Source organism: Eublepharis macularius, chromosome 5 (genome assembly GCF_028583425.1).
Source record: "Eublepharis macularius isolate TG4126 chromosome 5, MPM_Emac_v1.0, whole genome shotgun sequence".
NCBI lineage: Eukaryota > Metazoa > Chordata > Lepidosauria > Squamata > Eublepharidae > Eublepharis > Eublepharis macularius.
In genome coordinates, this window is record NC_072794.1 from 12689827 (window position 1) to 12706677 (window position 16851).

Consider the following 16851-nt stretch of genomic DNA (forward strand, 5'->3'; position numbering starts at 1 on the left):
TTTTCCATCCAAGGAGCACAAACAGATTACATGTGATTCCTGGGCAGTCTCACCTCTGTGCAGTTTACGGGCACAGGCCTTCAGCAGTACAGTATGTTGTGAGTCTTTGGGGCCATGTGTTCTTTGTAGAATGGTGATGCAAAAAGAAATGAAGATGCTGGGATGGGGAGAGGGGAATGACTTCAAAAGAGCTTTCAGGTTTTTTGGCAATTGCTACTTAACGAGGTTTTGAAGATTATGGCGATGAAATCGCTATTGAGCTGAGGAGCAGCGTTGGTGCCCCTGTGGAGGTGACCCATAACTTCCAGGTGGACTTTGTGTGGAAGTCGACCTCTTTTGACAGGTGGGTGGGTGAATTTATGATCACTCTGTGAGGGAAGTGGTAGGACTCCTGATAAAGGAACATGTACCAAACAACGTGTCTCCCTTCCAGAATGCAGAGTGCACTCAAAACGTTTGCTGTGGATGAAACCTCTGTGTCCGGCTACATCTATCACAAGCTGCTTGGTCACGAGGTGGAAGATGTCATCATCAAGTGTCAGCTGCCAAAACGTTTTACTGCACAAGGTCTTCCTGACCTCAATCATTCTCAGGTAACCCTGTCTATGCCACAGGGATGGCCAGATGTATAATACAGGTATTGGGCTTAGGGAGCCACTTTGGTTTCATTGCCCCTGTGTATCATTGTGCAGCCTCTGTGAATTCCCAATTTTCATCTCCTCAGGTGTATGCTGTGAAGACTGTCCTGCAGCGTCCATTGAGCCTTATCCAGGGTCCTCCTGGGACAGGCAAGACTGTGACATCAGCTACCATTGTTTACCACCTGGCTAGGCAAGGAAATGGGTAAGAACCAGAGCAAAAGGTGCAGAATCTCGTTAGTACAAGGGGTATGAAATCACCTTGGCTTATATACACCTAATTCCGAGGCAACTGCACTAGTTGCCTGTTTGCTTATGAGGTCAGTTGCAAGTGCCAGTATTATATCGGAAGGGCTGCCTCTTCCTGTATGAGCCTATATACTAATTCAGGTCCAGCCAGCAAAGGTTTCTTTTGATTGACATCTTTCTGTTGTGTTAAGCAAAAGAGTATGCCAGGTGAAGAGCTCTGGAAGAACTCTCAGGAATTTGTGGTAGTAGTTCTTTTGTGAATCTTTGAAGGTGTAAGACTTCTTTTTAGACTATCTTTTACCCGATCTGCATTATGCATTTTTGACTGGGTTTTGCAGGGCTTACTTTGGATCCTGCAGAACTGTTTAGCTAGAAGTGATGCTTTCCTTCCCCAGGTGAAAGATGCCCTTGTTTCAGGGGTTCCTTGGAGAAAGTATTAGTGGAATAGATCCATAGGGTCTAACCCCTTGTTTCATCTTGAGATTGTACTGGAATAGTCATTCAAATGTTTGTAAGCCACTTAAAGGTGAGGAATAAATCCCCTAAACGCGTACAAATATAACGCTGGCCTGGTGCAGGTGAAGCATCCTGATCTCTTAATCATGGTTAAGAAATTGGAAGCTGGCCGTGAATTTATGCACATTTTTGGCTTTTCATAGTTACTTGTGGCATTTGCAAAGTGACTGAAAACTGCAGACTCATACAAATTTCCTCTAGCCTGGTAATTGTAATGGCCGTAGATTATTCCTGCTCCAACCATATTGCTAACTAGGGTTTGTTAATCCTCTTCAAACCCTGATTTGATATGATAACCTTGATTAGCATAAGCCAAGATTAGTATCTTCTAAACTATATATGCAAATTTTAAAAAATAATTTTGAAGCCATGGAGAGAGGCTGCTTTAGGGGGGAGATTGAACGGGAGGGGGGGGATCGAGCCTAAACTTAATTTACTACCTTAACTCCACAAAATGCATCATTTTTCAACATATCATGTAATTGTGCTATTTAGCATATTTGGGCAATTTAAAAGTATAATCCAGAATTAAGTAGCTCCTGGCACACATACCAACAATGGCTTTACTCGACCATCTTGGCACCCAGCACTGGATCTCTGCCCATGCAACCGCAGCAATAGTATCTATGCTGGGGCCAGCAGTGCAGGAAGAAAACACAGGCATGGCTGATGCCTGCTGTCACCCCCCCCCCCCCAGACCTGCATAACCACTGGCCAAGGCAAATCCCTGAAATAGTGGCAATGGCACTTGAGGGCTTTGTTGGTCTGTCAAAGTACAACCTTTGTCCCTTCCCCCTTTTGTTTGCTGGCACCCCAACATCTTCACAGGTAGATGATGAAATTTTTTTTGCGCTTGGTTCAAAAAGATTGCCTACCCCTAGTATAAATCCTTAGTTTCCTATAAGCAAAATTGCTAATTTACCCCAGTACATGAGAGAAAACAACGCTACACTCTGCTACCTTAATACCCGTATCTTAGTTTTTGCTAAGGAAAAAATAAATTGAAAACAGAGAACAAGTTTTGTAGTAAAGCATATTTAGGCAAAAACATGACCTATACAGTTGCAATAGGTTTAGTAGCCTGTTTGCATATTGGTTAAACTTTATAATGTTGAAAACACTGGACTTTTCACATGTATTAGGATCATATGCATTGCTTATTGCAGAGAAAACTAGTCCTATTTAAATAAACTTACAGTTGAAAATATGTTGTGTGTCTGCAGAACACACAAAAATTATCATTCTGTAATTCTGTTGATTGTCTTGTGTGAAGCTTTTCATACTATACATTTTAAGTGAGTTACACCTAAACTTGAAGAGAATTTTTCACTGTAGATTTTTACCAGTCCTCAAAATTTTGAGGACTGGTCAAAGAAGAACACCTTTCTGCTTATGATACCAAAGTGTTTGAAATCCTTCCCTAAGGAGATACATCGGGTGCCATATTATTGACTTTTAGATGCTGGTTAAGACAGTTTTAGTCTCATGAACATTTGGATAATTCCTACTCTCTGTTGTCCTTGATGCATTTTTAACTGCCGGTTTTTTATTGGTTTAAAGTTCCAGGGCTGTTCTCTAAAATGTTTTGTCTGCTCTGATTTTAGGGTTCCTCTGCTTTTTATCAACATTGACTGATCTCCGCTGTTGTTGTTTTTATTATAAAATAAATTTTATTTTATACTGTAGTAAGCCACCAATAACGTTAGGTTGATTTCTTTAAACAAATAAGGTTGATGTGGATGTTAACCTGAATCACCATGGTGCTATTGTGGGGCTTCTGGGTTTGATGCTTATTACTTGATTGGCCTTCACACCTGTCTCTTGTCCTTTTTAAGACCTGTTCTGGTTTGTGCTCCGAGTAACATAGCTGTGGACCAGCTGACTGAGAAGATACATCAGACCGGACTGAAAGTGGTGCGTCTGTGTGCCAAGAGCCGGGAGGCAATTGACTCGCCAGTATCTTTCCTGGCACTGCACAATCAGATCAGAAACATGGACAGGTAAGAGGGCGCTTTGAGAAGTGGGCAGGGGGGTGGGTGGAGGGATAGCAGAGCAAGTGCTGCTGTGGATTCAGGTCAGACCTTGGGCACTCTGGCCCTTAGATGTGCTGTGCCTTGGTGTCCACCTGGATGGTTCACTAAAACCAGTGGAACCATCTCTCACCATTCTTGTAGCTGCATCAGCACTACACTTTAGTTAGTCCTTACCCAGACGCTTGGCCTTCAATTCTTTCTATCTTTACTTGCTGTGGTTGGGATCCCTTGTTGGTTGTCTCCTTGTACTATCTCTGAACTCCTCCTCCAAGAGTTTGAAAACATCTTGAACAGTAGGCTTTGCTAGGAAAGGTGGCTTTAATTGCTGCTGCAGCCAGCTGTCTCTCGAAACAAATTGAGGACAGCACTAGAGCTGGAGCCGAGATGGGAACGTGCTATGAAGCCCTAGCTGTCATCCCAGGAGTCTTAATGAAGCAATGTATGTTGTACATTAAAATAAAATGTGTAGGGTCACTAGTGGCCTCTGTGTGTTTTTCAGTATGCCTGAGCTCCAGAAACTGCAGCAACTGAAAGATGAAACTGGAGAACTCTCCTCTGCAGATGAAAAGCGCTACCGGGCACTCAAGCGAACGGCTGAGCGGGAATTGCTGATGGTAAATTTTTTTTCTCTGCCTTGGCATTAAGCTGGTCAAACCGGGCATGTTGCCTGCAGCCCAGGCGATAGGATTCTTTGTTTCAGTGCTATGGTGATTGAGGGGGTGCCTCAGTAAGAGACTTTCAACAGCTGCAGTGGAATTTTGAACGAAATGATGTAATTTTAAGACACACCTCAAGTGTTGTGGATTGAAGTGGGATTGGACGCTGGGCACCGCCCTCAGAACTTTTCTTCCCTTACAGAATGCAGATGTCATCTGCTGCACATGTGTGGGAGCCGGCGACCCGAGGCTGGCCAAAATGCAGTTCCGTTCCATTTTGATTGACGAGAGCACCCAGGCCACTGAGCCAGAATGTATGGTGCCGGTTGTCCTCGGGGCAAAGCAGGTAGGCTTTGGCTCTTTAAACAGAGCTACCGGATGTGTTTGAGGCTGCTTGCAGTGGCGTCATTTCAGCCTCCTTCCGGGGTGGGTGAGAGTTTCCTTGTGTTGAACGTTCGCCCTCTAAACCTTCTGGAAGGTTCTGTGAGAAGAAAGTAGCCTTTCCAGCTTCAGTGACTTGGAGGCCAAACCTCAGCAAGTAGACTCAAAGCCCATCACTGCTTTCTGACATTTAGTGCTGGGGGGTGGGTAGGGTGGCCACTTGTTCAATATATTTTGAACTTCCTTCATCTTTGTGTTCCTAGTTGATCCTGGTGGGCGACCATTGCCAGCTTGGCCCTGTTGTGATGTGCAAGAAGGCAGCCAAAGCCGGCCTATCCCAGTCTCTCTTTGAGCGGCTAGTGGTACTGGGGATCCGTCCTATTCGCTTGCAAGTGCAGTACCGCATGCACCCTGCCCTGAGTGCGTTTCCTTCCAATATCTTTTACGAGGGGTCTCTCCAGAATGGCGTCACAGCAGGTAAAAGCGGTGGGGGAGAATAAGAGAGGGGTCTCAGTGGCTTGGCTGGATGTGGGAGGGAGGGGGAGGTTGTGGCTTATACAAAAGCAACATGGCGTCTCCCATCATTTTGTTGACAATTGAGAGGTTGTGGTTTTGGCACATGGTACACTGCCATTTGGCAGTTTGCTATTTTTGGTAGGCCTCAGGTATTTTTAGAGCAATGTCAACGCACAGCTTATTGCTGAAAACTGGGTGTTTAATGTTCCTCTGTAGCAGACCGTGTGAAAAAGGGATTTGACTTCCAGTGGCCTCAGCCGGATAAGCCCATGTTTTTCTATGTAACCCAAGGGCAAGAGGAAATTGCGAGCTCTGGCACATCTTACTTGAACAGGTAAATAACACGCAAGCTCTTTGCCTCTATTTCCTAGGGCAAAATAGGCTTGCAGTATCTGTATATCAAAAAATGGGAGGGTGCAGCTGAGGAAGTCAGGTAGCAGAACATCTTGGCCTTGCTTGCTCCACTCAAAGTTCTGCAACTCCAGGAGATCCGTGTGGAGTTCTGTGGATGGGGTGGAGGTGGGGGGGAGTATGAGTGCTCACCTGGGAGGAGGTAATGTGTATGTGATGCTCCCTTTCTCAGTTCTCTCCTTCCCCAACCCTCTCTTTCTTAGGTTTCTTAGGAAAAATCATGGGCCAGGAATAGGTCTGTCTTCAGGGGCTGAGTGTGCTTCCAATTAAAAAATGTGTGTTTAGTTACTTGCTTTGGTTAAATGGAAGCAGCCTGGAGTTTATAAATGTGCCAAGGTCCCATCTTTGCCAGAAGGCCTTGCCAGTAGGACAGCAATCAGATCTGGTTGGGTGTGTGACAGGCCTAATACTCAAGAAGTGAAATCTAGGGAATTAATACTATTCTGCTTTCCTCTGCTCTGTATGTTGTTGTTTTTTTAAACCTGCCATATTGGAAGCAGAGTAAATTCGGTGTGATAAATGATTATGCTTCCTTATGTTAAGTAAACTGAGTGCAGAGTAGACTATGTCGGAGACTCTGGTGTTGCTGCTACTTGAGTAAATCATGGATGGAATGGGTCAACTCCTGTCTTCTCTCTCCTGCCCCCAGGACAGAGGCTGCAAATGTGGAGAAGATCACCACTAAACTGCTGAAGGCTGGTGCAAAACCAGATCAGATTGGCATTATCACCCCCTATGAGGGACAGCGCTCCTACCTGGTGCAGTACATGCAATTTAGCGGCTCCCTCCACACCAAGCTTTACCAGGTATAGTGCTCTCAGCGTGCCTCCTGGATTCTTGTCTGCTTCCCAAATTGTTGCCAATTTTAGTCTTTCACTAGTAGCCCACCTTTCTCGTTGAGACTCAAAGCAGGTTACAAAACAGTAAAACAGTGCAGTCAGCATGTGTAAGACATCTGTTGAACAACGCAGTAAGACTAGAATTACAAAGTTAGAAGACAATGCAGACAAAAAACCCCCATCTAAGATGTAATCAGTAATCAATGCAGAAAATGGATTGCCAAAGTAGAAGGCAAGTGAGCAAAAGCAAGAGAATACAGAAAATAAGCAGTGCCATCCTATGAAAGCACCTTCCTGAACCATTTCCACATGCCCTGGATCATAACTTCAAGGCTGCTTTTATCTTTGCTGGAGGTTGGGGGGGGGTAAAAGCAGCTTGGAGGTGGTGATTTGGGACAAGGGGGTGGTACAAAGGGGGGAGTTAGAAAGTTATTTTCCCTTGGCCTGCACCTACTCAAGTAATGTTGCCCAAAGAGAGTACTTGAGGGCTACTATTATGTTGCAAAATGATGATGCAATATGAAACAAGATACTTCTAGCGATTGGGCAAATGAAGGCTCGCTTGTAAGGAAGCCTCTGTCTCTCTACGCCCTTCTTCCAGGAGGTGGAAATTGCCAGTGTAGATGCCTTTCAAGGGCGAGAGAAGGACTTCATCATCCTGTCCTGCGTCAGAGCCAACGAACACCAAGGGATTGGTTTCCTGAACGATCCCCGGCGTCTCAACGTAGCTCTCACCCGAGCAAGGTACACATCCCTCCCAGTACGCGTTCCTGGACCCTCCTGTTTTGGATTTTTTAACGGACATTATGAACAGCTTGTGGTTTATTCTAATGTGCTGCTAGGCATATCTTGTGTGGTGTTTTTAAAAAGCAGCTTGTGCCATGACATGAGATTTAGCGCAATTGAGCACATGTGATTTTAAAAAAAAGAGGAGAAAAGCATAAAAAGTAGAAAATGAATACACATCTTGGTCTTCATAACTGTGTTTATTATGGTACCAATTATTTGACTAGCCCAAAGGTATTTGACCCCTGTTGAGCTCTGGTTAAAATAGAGGCCTGTATCCTCTGGTTCATTTTCGTTCTTCTGTGCAGTCCAGTATGAATGGATTCATGGAAGTAGGCATTGCCAGAGTTGGAGCATGAGTTGAGAACCCTCCTGGCTCTCAGAGGCTTAAATATTTTCTTACAAGTTAAAAAGTTTAAAATGGTTACTCTCTTAGCTGTGTTAAATTTGTTAAAAATAAAAGATTGGTTTGTGGTTCCACATTTAAAAGATGCCTACTTCCATGTGTCTGTTCATTATTTAGATAGAACGAAGGTGTTTAGAACAGATCCACACCTTTTTATTTGTTACTCTGGTCCAAATAAGGGCTAAAAGGCATCATCTTCAGCAAGATGGATTGTCAGAGCAATAAGGTTAGCATGTCAAGAAGCAGAAGCTCCATGCCCGGTACAGGTACGAGCTTATTCCACTCATCTTCAGGAGCATTTCCAAGTGGAGTCCAGTTACAGGACATTTGTAGAGCAGCAACTTGCAGTGCAATCCTAAGGAGAGTTATTCCAGTCTAAGCTCATTGAAGTCAATGGGCTTAGACTGGAGTAACTCTCCTTAGGATTGCACTGTTAGTCTTCAGAAGCTACCTTCATCAGACGTTATGTAATAGAAGCTAATGCAAGGAAGGAAGCAGCAGTGGAGAAGGCAGTGTTGAGAGCTTCACCCACCTTCAGGTATTTAGTGTGGTAATCTCCCAATGTGGGACTGCACAGAAGAACAAAGATGAAAACAGCGTTGCACTTACCTGTAACTGTTCATTGAGTTCTGCTCTGCAGGCACACATTCCATCTCTCCTTCCCTCCTGTGTCAGCTCTGATCTCAAGTAATTATTACAGGTAGAATTTTCTTTATTTAAACTATAAACCATAACATAATAGCTATAAACTATAAACAATAAACAGAGAATAAGAAAAAACACAACATTCTAAACATAAGACACACTAACAATACATATATCTGTATAATTAAAAAGAAGGGGGAAAACCCTAAATTACACTACAGGTTGAGTTCCGATTGCTGGTCAGTGGGGGAGGGGGGGTCAAAGAAGAACAGAGAGAGGGAAGGGCGCTCTGTTGGGCGGGAAATGGTTGATCGTGTGCTAACAGGGAACGCCCTCTCGAGTTCTGTAGCTAGAAAAGTTCTCCAAAAGGCCACTAAGCAAAGTTTCAACCCTTATGACAGAGGAAAGCCCCTCTGCTTAGCAAAGTGGCAGGATACAACCCAGTATGCACAGGTATGAGAGCCAGTTTGGTGTAGTGGTTAAGACTGACAGGACTCTGATCTGGAGAACCAGGTTTGATTCTCCACTTGAAGCCAGCTGGGTGACCTTGGGTTAATCATAGCTCTCTCGAGCTCTCTCAGCCCCACCCACCTCATAGGGTAATTGTTGTGGGGATAATAATAACATTGTAAACCACTCTGAGTGGACATTAAGTTGTCCTGAAGATAGTATATAAATCAAATGTTGTTGTTGTTATAATGCCACAGTGTTGTAATACAAAACAAAAGCAGACCAGTCTGGTCTCCCCCTCACATTAAGCTGAGCGTGCCCAGATTTAATCTCCGTCTGCTGATGTTCTGCTCATCCCTTCACAAGAACTGAGCTCTGGCAGGACAGTTCTCCCTTTCCCAGCAAGCAGCCGATCCTTCCGGCTCTTTGTCCCGGAGGCTCCTTGGCCTTCCTTCTCCCTGTGAGAAGAACAGCTGCCGTGGACAATAGGTCTCTGTTGTGTCCTACAATTCCAAGGCTTCTTGAGGCTTTGTTCCTGTTTGCCGGTTCTAGACGCCTCCTTTACCTGTCCTGGAACCAGTCCTTGAAAAAGACTCCTATCACCCGACTAGACTTCTGGAAGGTCTAGCTCAACACAGGCTCTCCAGGAGGCAAAAATAAGTTGAGAGGGAGATAACCTCAACCCAAATAAGACGAGGGAGCGTCCCCTTACAGCCCCATTCTTTTAAGGGACCGCCATTTTTCTTGTTCCCTTTATTTTCCCATCCTTCCTGTCTTATTTTCTTTATTTTTTCCTTCCTGCCCTCTCTGTTCATTCTCATTTCTCTTTGCTTTTTTCTTCTCACTTCATTTTGAAAAGTTCAGGGAGGGGGTAGTGCAGACAATGTGCTGGCTGCTTGTGCAGGAAGGAGACTAAATCTGGGACAGTTGAGAGCACAGGTCTCCAGCCAAGTGCTGGGAAATACTTCAGATGAAGAATTGTGCTTTGTTTGTGGTCTTTGGTCACTGTTAACTGTTTTGGTGCCTCCTAAGTTCTCGGGGGTTTTTTGTGTGTGCATCACTGGTGAAGGGGGTGAGCTGCCAAACAGGACCGGCTGCCACCCTCGCTGTGCTTCAGTGCCTTGCTGTTGGTTCTGTAGGTACGGTGTAATTATTGTTGGAAACCCAAAGGCTCTGTCCAAGCAGCCTCTCTGGAATCACCTGCTGAACTACTACAAGGAGCAGAAAGTACTAGTTGAGGGTCCTTTGAACAACCTCCGAGAGAGCCTCATGCAGTTCAGCAAGCCTCGGAAGCTCGTTAACACCATCAACCCGGTAAGCAGAGCAATGGGAACAACGTTGAGGTTGCTGTGCAGCCTATTCTTGCCTAAATGTTTCAAGCTTGGCTTCACAGACCTTCCCTTCCTTTCTTTACCCCTTGTGAAAGTGGTGGCATTCCACCTGCATCAGCTCCCAAATGAGTTCTCATGCCCTTCCTCCTCTTGTGTCCAGATGGGATTCCTCCAATAGCCTGTTGCAATGGCTGACGCCACTGGTCTAGCCCAGTGTTGTCTGCTTGGGCTATTTGAAGAGTCTCCGGCCCTTTCAGCCCATGAATCTCAAGCCAGATGGAAGAGGGAGAGAGTCAGGATTCCACAGACCAAGAGGATCTTGCCACTCCCATTTCCAGCTAGGATCTCTTCTGCCCCTAGCAACAGTGCTTTGTTTTCTTTGTTTGTTAGAGTCTTTAAAGTGTGTTATTTTAAAATATATTCGTTTGCTATCTTTGAATATAAATATTTAAGGTAGCTGACAATGTGTATGATCAGACATCTGTTCACAATATTAAAGCAACAGTTCAGTATGATCCCCAAACCATCCTAAATTGCAGCTTGGTTAACAAAAGTTGACCAGGCATCTAGAGGATATTAGCTAGACCGTAGGGGGGTGGAGGTGCCAGAACATCGTGTGTTTGGCCATGTGCCTGCTACATCAGTAACGCATGTTTATTTCCCTCAACCCTAGGGAGCCCGATTCATGACAACTGCCATGTATGATGCCCGTGAAGCTATTATCCCTGGATCTGTCTATGATCGCAGCAGCCAAGGTAAGGATGAGAGATCAGAGCTATGAACAAAAGTGCTTAGCTTGCTGTTCCAGGCATGGACTGGGGTTGAAGCTGGGTGGTTAGGGATGGGTGGCAGCTCCTTGTGCCCTGTAATGTGGGATCTTTTCTTCTGCCCTTATCTAAATTAGGGCTTGTTCTCTGTTGAATGAGGGGACCTTGAGATGCTTGCTGTAGATGAGGAGACCTGGGCTGTTTAGGAAAGAGTGAGGTGTGGTGATAGTTCTTTATTCTTTTGCTAGATAAAATCAAATGATAAAGAGTTCCTCATTTTTATGTCATCTGATCCTGATGGGTGGAATGCTGTGGTAATCATCTTGGGTCTGTGTCCTTGATCTTGCCCAGTGGGTTCTCTTTCTCAGATGTCCCTTGCATGCTCTGCCCTCAGGCCGCCCCTCCAACATGTATTTTCAAACGCACGATCAGATTGGGATGATTAGTGCCGGGCCGAGCCACGTCACCGCCATGAACATTCCTATCCCATTCAACTTGGTGATGCCTCCAATGCCTCCGCCAGGATATTTTGGACAGGCCAATGGGCCAGCTGCCGGTAGGATACCGTTCTGGTATTTACTGTCCCCTTCTAAGCTTCTCTGTCGCTTCATGATCAATTTCTTTAAAAATATTGCCAGCAGCCCAAAGTATGTCAGGTCAAGAGAATAGTGCCCCAAGGAAGAGAAACATCAAACGTGTATCTCCCCCCCCCCCTGCCCCCGCAACAATGCATATTTAATGTCAAGCATTGCCCTCATAGCTTCAGCAAGTAGCTTTCCAAACCTACTGGGTTGGATGACTCTGGTCAGGCCTGATTCAGATATAAGCATGCACTTAGGAAGCCTTGAGCATCTAGGTACCTTCCCTGTATCAGATCATTTAACATCTGGCTGGAGGTGCACCACAGATAACGTCGTAGGTGTATTCCTAGTTATTGTAGACAAGTAATACAATTATGGAGTCTCTGCTTCCATTTGAAGTTTTTATTATTACAAAATAATTATTCAGTATTCGTAATATCTACTCAATCAATAGAAAACAGAAAATCATACATAAATCATTAAGGGAAGGCATTTACTTGAGTCCAAAAAATGTATCTTACCCGAAGGTAACAAGGTCACAGACAAGGAGCCCCTTCTGAGAAGCAGCTGTCTATCAGTTTAGCTTGTCATTTTTATGTAACAATAGTTAGTTCATTCTTGCTACTTTGTATATTAACGAAGTCTATGTAGAATTAGTGATGACAAGTTTCTCGTACATCTGAATATCTTTTGGTCCTCCACCAATGCAGTTAAACATTCCTGCCATTCTCAGATAATCCCTGCACTTGGGCCTTGGTATATTGTATGTAGTGGTAAAAGTAAGACAGCACTTCTAAGTCTACACATGACAATACAACTATGTAACTTTATTATTTTATGCCCCTCTCCAAGGTGGTTTTATTCTAGGCCTCTAGACTGCCTTTGTGGCTTGGCTAGTTACGGGGCCGGGAAAGCCCTGTGTCCGTTTGCATAGGTGTCTTGAATAACTTCCTTGGTCATATCAAGCAACTGTTCTCCTGTAATTCTAGCCATATCCATGATACTGCATGTCCACTGGAGGCATAAGCAATCATGTCAGTGGACTATCACGTTGAATTGGTTGTGCTGTCTCGTTACTTCTGAGCAAACCTGAAGCTTTAAGCTTGAAAAAGGAACCCTTTCGCAGTTCCTTCATCAAGGTTAAAATATTTACTTGACTTTCCTTTAGTTTGGGGAAATGGCCGCTGCAGAGGTTGCTGGCTATGAGATGCCTGTGGGAGCAAGCAGGGTGTGACTCGCTCCATCAAATCCTGCTTGATAGCTTCTGTGGGAAGAGGAGGGTGGCCAAGTTTATGCTTTTGTGTGATCTGGCTTCTGGAGTTCCTTGTCTGCCTTTAGGTGACTTTCTAGGGTTGGAGAACTTGTTTTAGCACACACCATCATTAACGTAGAGCCCACCTAACCTAAACTATGTACAGATTAGCCTTTTGCGTGTGCAGTATGTGCCACTTCCAAACCGCGCCCCCCCTTCCCATTGTTGAATTAGTGTGTTCTGACTATGGTGAGATCTGGATGTTGCAGGGCGTGGGAATCCAAAAGGCAAGACCAGCCGTGGTGGACGCCAGAAGAATCGTTTTGGGATGCCAGGAGCTAGCCAGTCAAACCTCCCCAACAGCCAGGCCAGTCAAGATGTGGTGTCACAGCCCTTTTCTCAGGGCCCCTTGACTCAGGGCTACATCTCCATGAGCCAGCCGTCACAGATGAGCCAGCCAGGCCTCTCCCAACCAGAACTGTCGCAGGTAATGCATGCTTGGTCTGCCTGGGGCGGTCCTGCAGTGGACCATATCCCAGCAGACCTCCTGTACGTGGTGGATATAAGTGCCTCCAAATCTTCCAGCAGAAACACAATCCTGAGAATTGCTTTTCTCCCACCTCCTTTCAGGACAGTTACCTTGGTGACGAGTTTAAATCTCAGATCGACGTGGCCCTGTCGCAGGATTCTACCTACCAGGGGGAACGCGCATATCAACATGGAGTGACGGGACTGTCACAGTATTAGAGTGTAAGGTGTTGGGTGGGTTTGGAGGGAGGGAAGCCAAGCAGGCTTGGAAGCCATATTACTTCCTCTTGAATTGCTGACAAGCCCGCTTACCAAAGTCAATCTTGTTTCAGTCAATACCCCACTTCCTGGTAGAGACATTGATTGACACACTGAACTTTGCTCTTATAATGTTGCAAGAAATGGGGGGGGGGGTTTGAAGAGGGTCTTGAATATGCTAGGTAGAGCAGATTTCCTAGGCATGAAATTGTCCCCCCATGTGATTACATTTACTCTTTTTTAATGAGGAGCTATTGTTGGATTTCCTTCTGGTGACCCCCCCTCAGCCTTTCATGTTCAGAAGCTTTCTTAGCAATGCCAAGTCTCAGCTTCCATGACTGTTAAGTGTTTCCCCTCTTCCTCTTTGCAGGTTGAAGAGGAGGAGCTAAGCTTGTGTGGAGCTTAGTTCGTCAGCATTTTATTCTGGGTAATAAAAAAAAATAAAATGGATACCTGTTTTCCACTGCTAAAACTGAAGCAACTCTGTGAGAGCAACAGGAGAGAGAGGGAGAGAAAGAGAGAAACCAACGGAGAGGAGAGACGAGAGTGCGCGCGAGAGAGCCCACTGCTAGCTCACTGAGACAAGGAGACTGACCAGAGATGGGAGAGAGCGCCGGAGGACCGACCGGCACCTCACTGGGGGGGAAGCCAACCTGCCCTGGAAGAACCAAGTGGTCATCGGAGTCCCCTGTTCTCCCCCTCCCCCCATCAACACACACATTGAGAAGGAGAGAGAGAGGCCCTAGAAGCAAGTTCCACTTCATTCCGTTCTCTTGACAAGCAGGGCTTCATTTTTTTCAGAGCAGGGAGGGGTGAGGAAAACCTCCATCTCAGAGTTGTGCGTGTGTTTTTCTTTTTTCTTTTCTTTTTAAAAAAAAGCAGTATCTGCTGGCCTTTTTAGGAGCACAGGCATTTTCAAGAGAGAAGGTCCTCCATACCCATGGGAAGCCCAGCCGGCTGGTACCCGACTCTGAGATGGGTGGTTTTGTTGTCCAGAATCCAGCTTTGAAACTCGCGTGTGTTGTCACCAATGTTCTGAACAGGCTTTTTGTGATGAGATGGGGTTCTTGTATTTGTGTTTTTTTTTCCTTTTTAAGAAAAGAGATTCTTTCAAAGAAGCACTGGATATTTTTTTAGAAGTTTTTTGTCTCTGAAACCTTAGTAGTGGACCTGGGGGTGGAGGGGAAATCCTTGTTCTGGGAAGCTTAAAAATATAACCATTTATTGCTTATAAAAAACTAGAGCTCCAATCTTTTAAGGTTTTTTTCAGTGTGACTTTGGTTGATCGGCCTCTTTTTCTGATGGCAGATAGTTAGCAAAGGAGCCGATGAATCCGGGTAGTGAGGGTTCGAAAGCATTTGTCTACTTTAATTGGCTAGTCTCAGGGCCCTGCTCTGTAAACACCAGTCAGGTTTTTTTTCTCTATACGATGTATAATTTTCTTCACAAAAGCGGGGATTTGGGCATCTTTGCCCTTTGGTCTCAGAGGAAAAAGGACGCTGGGTAAAGCCTGCTTTTATTAGCTCCCACTGACATTGGGACACAGAAGTGGAAACTGGGGATTATATTGGGCTTGAAGTAAAGACTCTACAAAGATATTGTAGGAAGGGGTGGGGTAGGGGGAGCAGGCAGCTCATGGTGGCCGGTGGTAGGTAGGTTGTGTTAGATTATTTGGGAGGGGGTGGGTTATCGGTCCGGCATTCTACGCAGCAGGGAGGTGTGCAATGGGCTGGGCATTGAAAATTTAAAGAAATTGGGAGCCTTCGAAGCGGGGAGTGAGCCCCTTGGGCTCTTTCCAAAGGACCACCGAGCCCGGCTGAATGGGGTGCTCCCCCAGACCACCTCGGCTGTGTTCCTAGCATAAGTGTCTTTAACTGCATCTCAAACTTTCTAGAAAATCCACTGCAGAAAATAGAATTTCCTGATAACTTTGCTCTGGTGTTCTTTGTGTTCTTTTTTTTTTTTAAGGCGATCCATAGATACGCTAACACTTTTAATCTCCCCAATCGGCTGAGACAGTAGTTTGACCAGCTTTCTAGAAGTGGTATTTTTAAAGCTTATAAATTAAATTAGCTTTCCGATCAAAGGGCTCTAAGCATCTGTCAACTTTTGTGTGCGCGCGTGTGTTGAGGAACTCTTGGTAAACTACATGAATGTACTTAGAGAACCCTCCTTGCTTTTTTTTTTTTTTTTTTTAGGAATTTGGAAGTGTATCTGTCCCATTCCCTTCTTCCTTCCCCATCCTAGAGAAATTTGGAGTAGTTCTGCAAGTACCTTAACTCTCTTTCCCCTCCCGGAATCTATCAGAGAACTGCTCGTACCCGCAGGTGTGGGAGGGATGGCCTGGCCGGGAAATGAGAACAAAGCAATCCGATTGTGTGCAAACTCGTAAAAGCCGCCTGTTCTCATGAACGGGAAAACCTTCAGCGTTCAGACTTCTGCCGTGTGCAAGGAGAAGGATGGGGGCACACGCTTGGGCCACTTTCCTGCTGGGATGATGGACTTTTTATTTATTCAGACTGTCAGAGGGCTGCTTTAATTTTGTTCACAGCGTAGATTTCTGAGCTAGCTTTTTGAGCATTAACCCTCTTGCGCAATGCAAATCCATGGAGTAATGTAGCCTCCCCCCCCCCTTCTTATTCCGCTACCTTCCTAGGTCTTGCCCACACCTTCCATCTTCCACTGGATAGCAGCTCTTGCCTCCGCTTTGTGCTGGCTGACGGGTTTTTTTCCCTTGGTAGCTGTTCTGAGTTGTTATATAAACCCCACTCAAGCATCAGTGCTAGCACACTGCTAAACCTTTTTTCTTTCGTTCCCCCTTTTTGTCTCAGTTTGTTTTTTAAAATCTGTTTGTCATCAAATTAAAAAAAACAATAAAGAGCTCTTGCATTCAATCTCCAGGGACTGATCTCTGTAAATGAAGTTAAGATGGCTTGATCAAAAAGCTACCTGGATGACAAGTTTCCCATGTTTGCCGAGCTGCATGAAGGTTGCAGTCAGGGGAGGATAGCAGGTGGTTCTCTACTTGGCCCATATGTCTTTTCAGTTCACTTTGTGCCACACATTTGATCCAGGCTCGTTTCTCCTATTTCATCTATACTTTCCACCAACCATAGAGACATTTGTCTCTTTTGCATAGAATTGGGTGTACTCTGCTTTATGACCCACCCCACCAATCTGATTCCCACTTTTTCCATCCTGAATTGGCATGTTACATTAACTGTTTTTGCTAAGTTGATGAAAGAGGAGGAGGTCTGCTACAAAGCACCATCTGCCAAGCATTTCCTTGCACTAATAAAAACGGGGGGGGAAACAGATTGCTTACCTGCCCATGATGATCTGGTCTGCCAGAAAAACTACCTTCATGGAAAGCAGGAAAAAGTCACAACTCGGGGGTTCAAAGGAGTTTTTCGTAAGCTAAGAAAGCACAATCTGAAGATATCACAGGGATGTAAAAGATGAAACTAGGGGAGGGGGGAAGGAGTAGAGCCTCACTATGCCTTTGAAGAATGACTTCACCAGCAGGAGTGTGGAGATCAGTTGGTCCTTCTATAGGTGGTCTTGCTGCCTAAGGTGATATTCTGTGTGTGTTCCTGAGAACATGGATG

The 16851-nt window shown here is 45.2% G+C and overlaps 1 protein-coding gene across 1 annotated transcript in view; it reads left to right on the plus strand.

Annotated features, from left to right (window-relative positions):
• Positions 1-16137, plus strand: part of UPF1 (UPF1 RNA helicase and ATPase) — a 30081-nt gene extending 13944 nt beyond the window's left edge. Inside the window, exons 9-24 of the mRNA XM_054980190.1 lie at positions 235-343; positions 434-593; positions 725-843; positions 3239-3403; positions 3936-4050; positions 4295-4438; positions 4737-4950; positions 5206-5323; positions 6050-6206; positions 6841-6983; positions 9666-9840; positions 10531-10612; positions 11019-11180; positions 12727-12944; positions 13088-13207; positions 13614-16137. Coding sequence (XP_054836165.1) covers positions 235-343; positions 434-593; positions 725-843; positions 3239-3403; positions 3936-4050; positions 4295-4438; positions 4737-4950; positions 5206-5323; positions 6050-6206; positions 6841-6983; positions 9666-9840; positions 10531-10612; positions 11019-11180; positions 12727-12944; positions 13088-13204 — 2198 coding nt within the window. The 3' untranslated portion in view covers positions 13205-13207; positions 13614-16137. The remainder of the gene's footprint in view (positions 1-234; positions 344-433; positions 594-724; positions 844-3238; positions 3404-3935; positions 4051-4294; positions 4439-4736; positions 4951-5205; positions 5324-6049; positions 6207-6840; positions 6984-9665; positions 9841-10530; positions 10613-11018; positions 11181-12726; positions 12945-13087; positions 13208-13613) is intronic.
• The last annotated feature ends 714 nt before the right edge of the window (positions 16138-16851 follow it).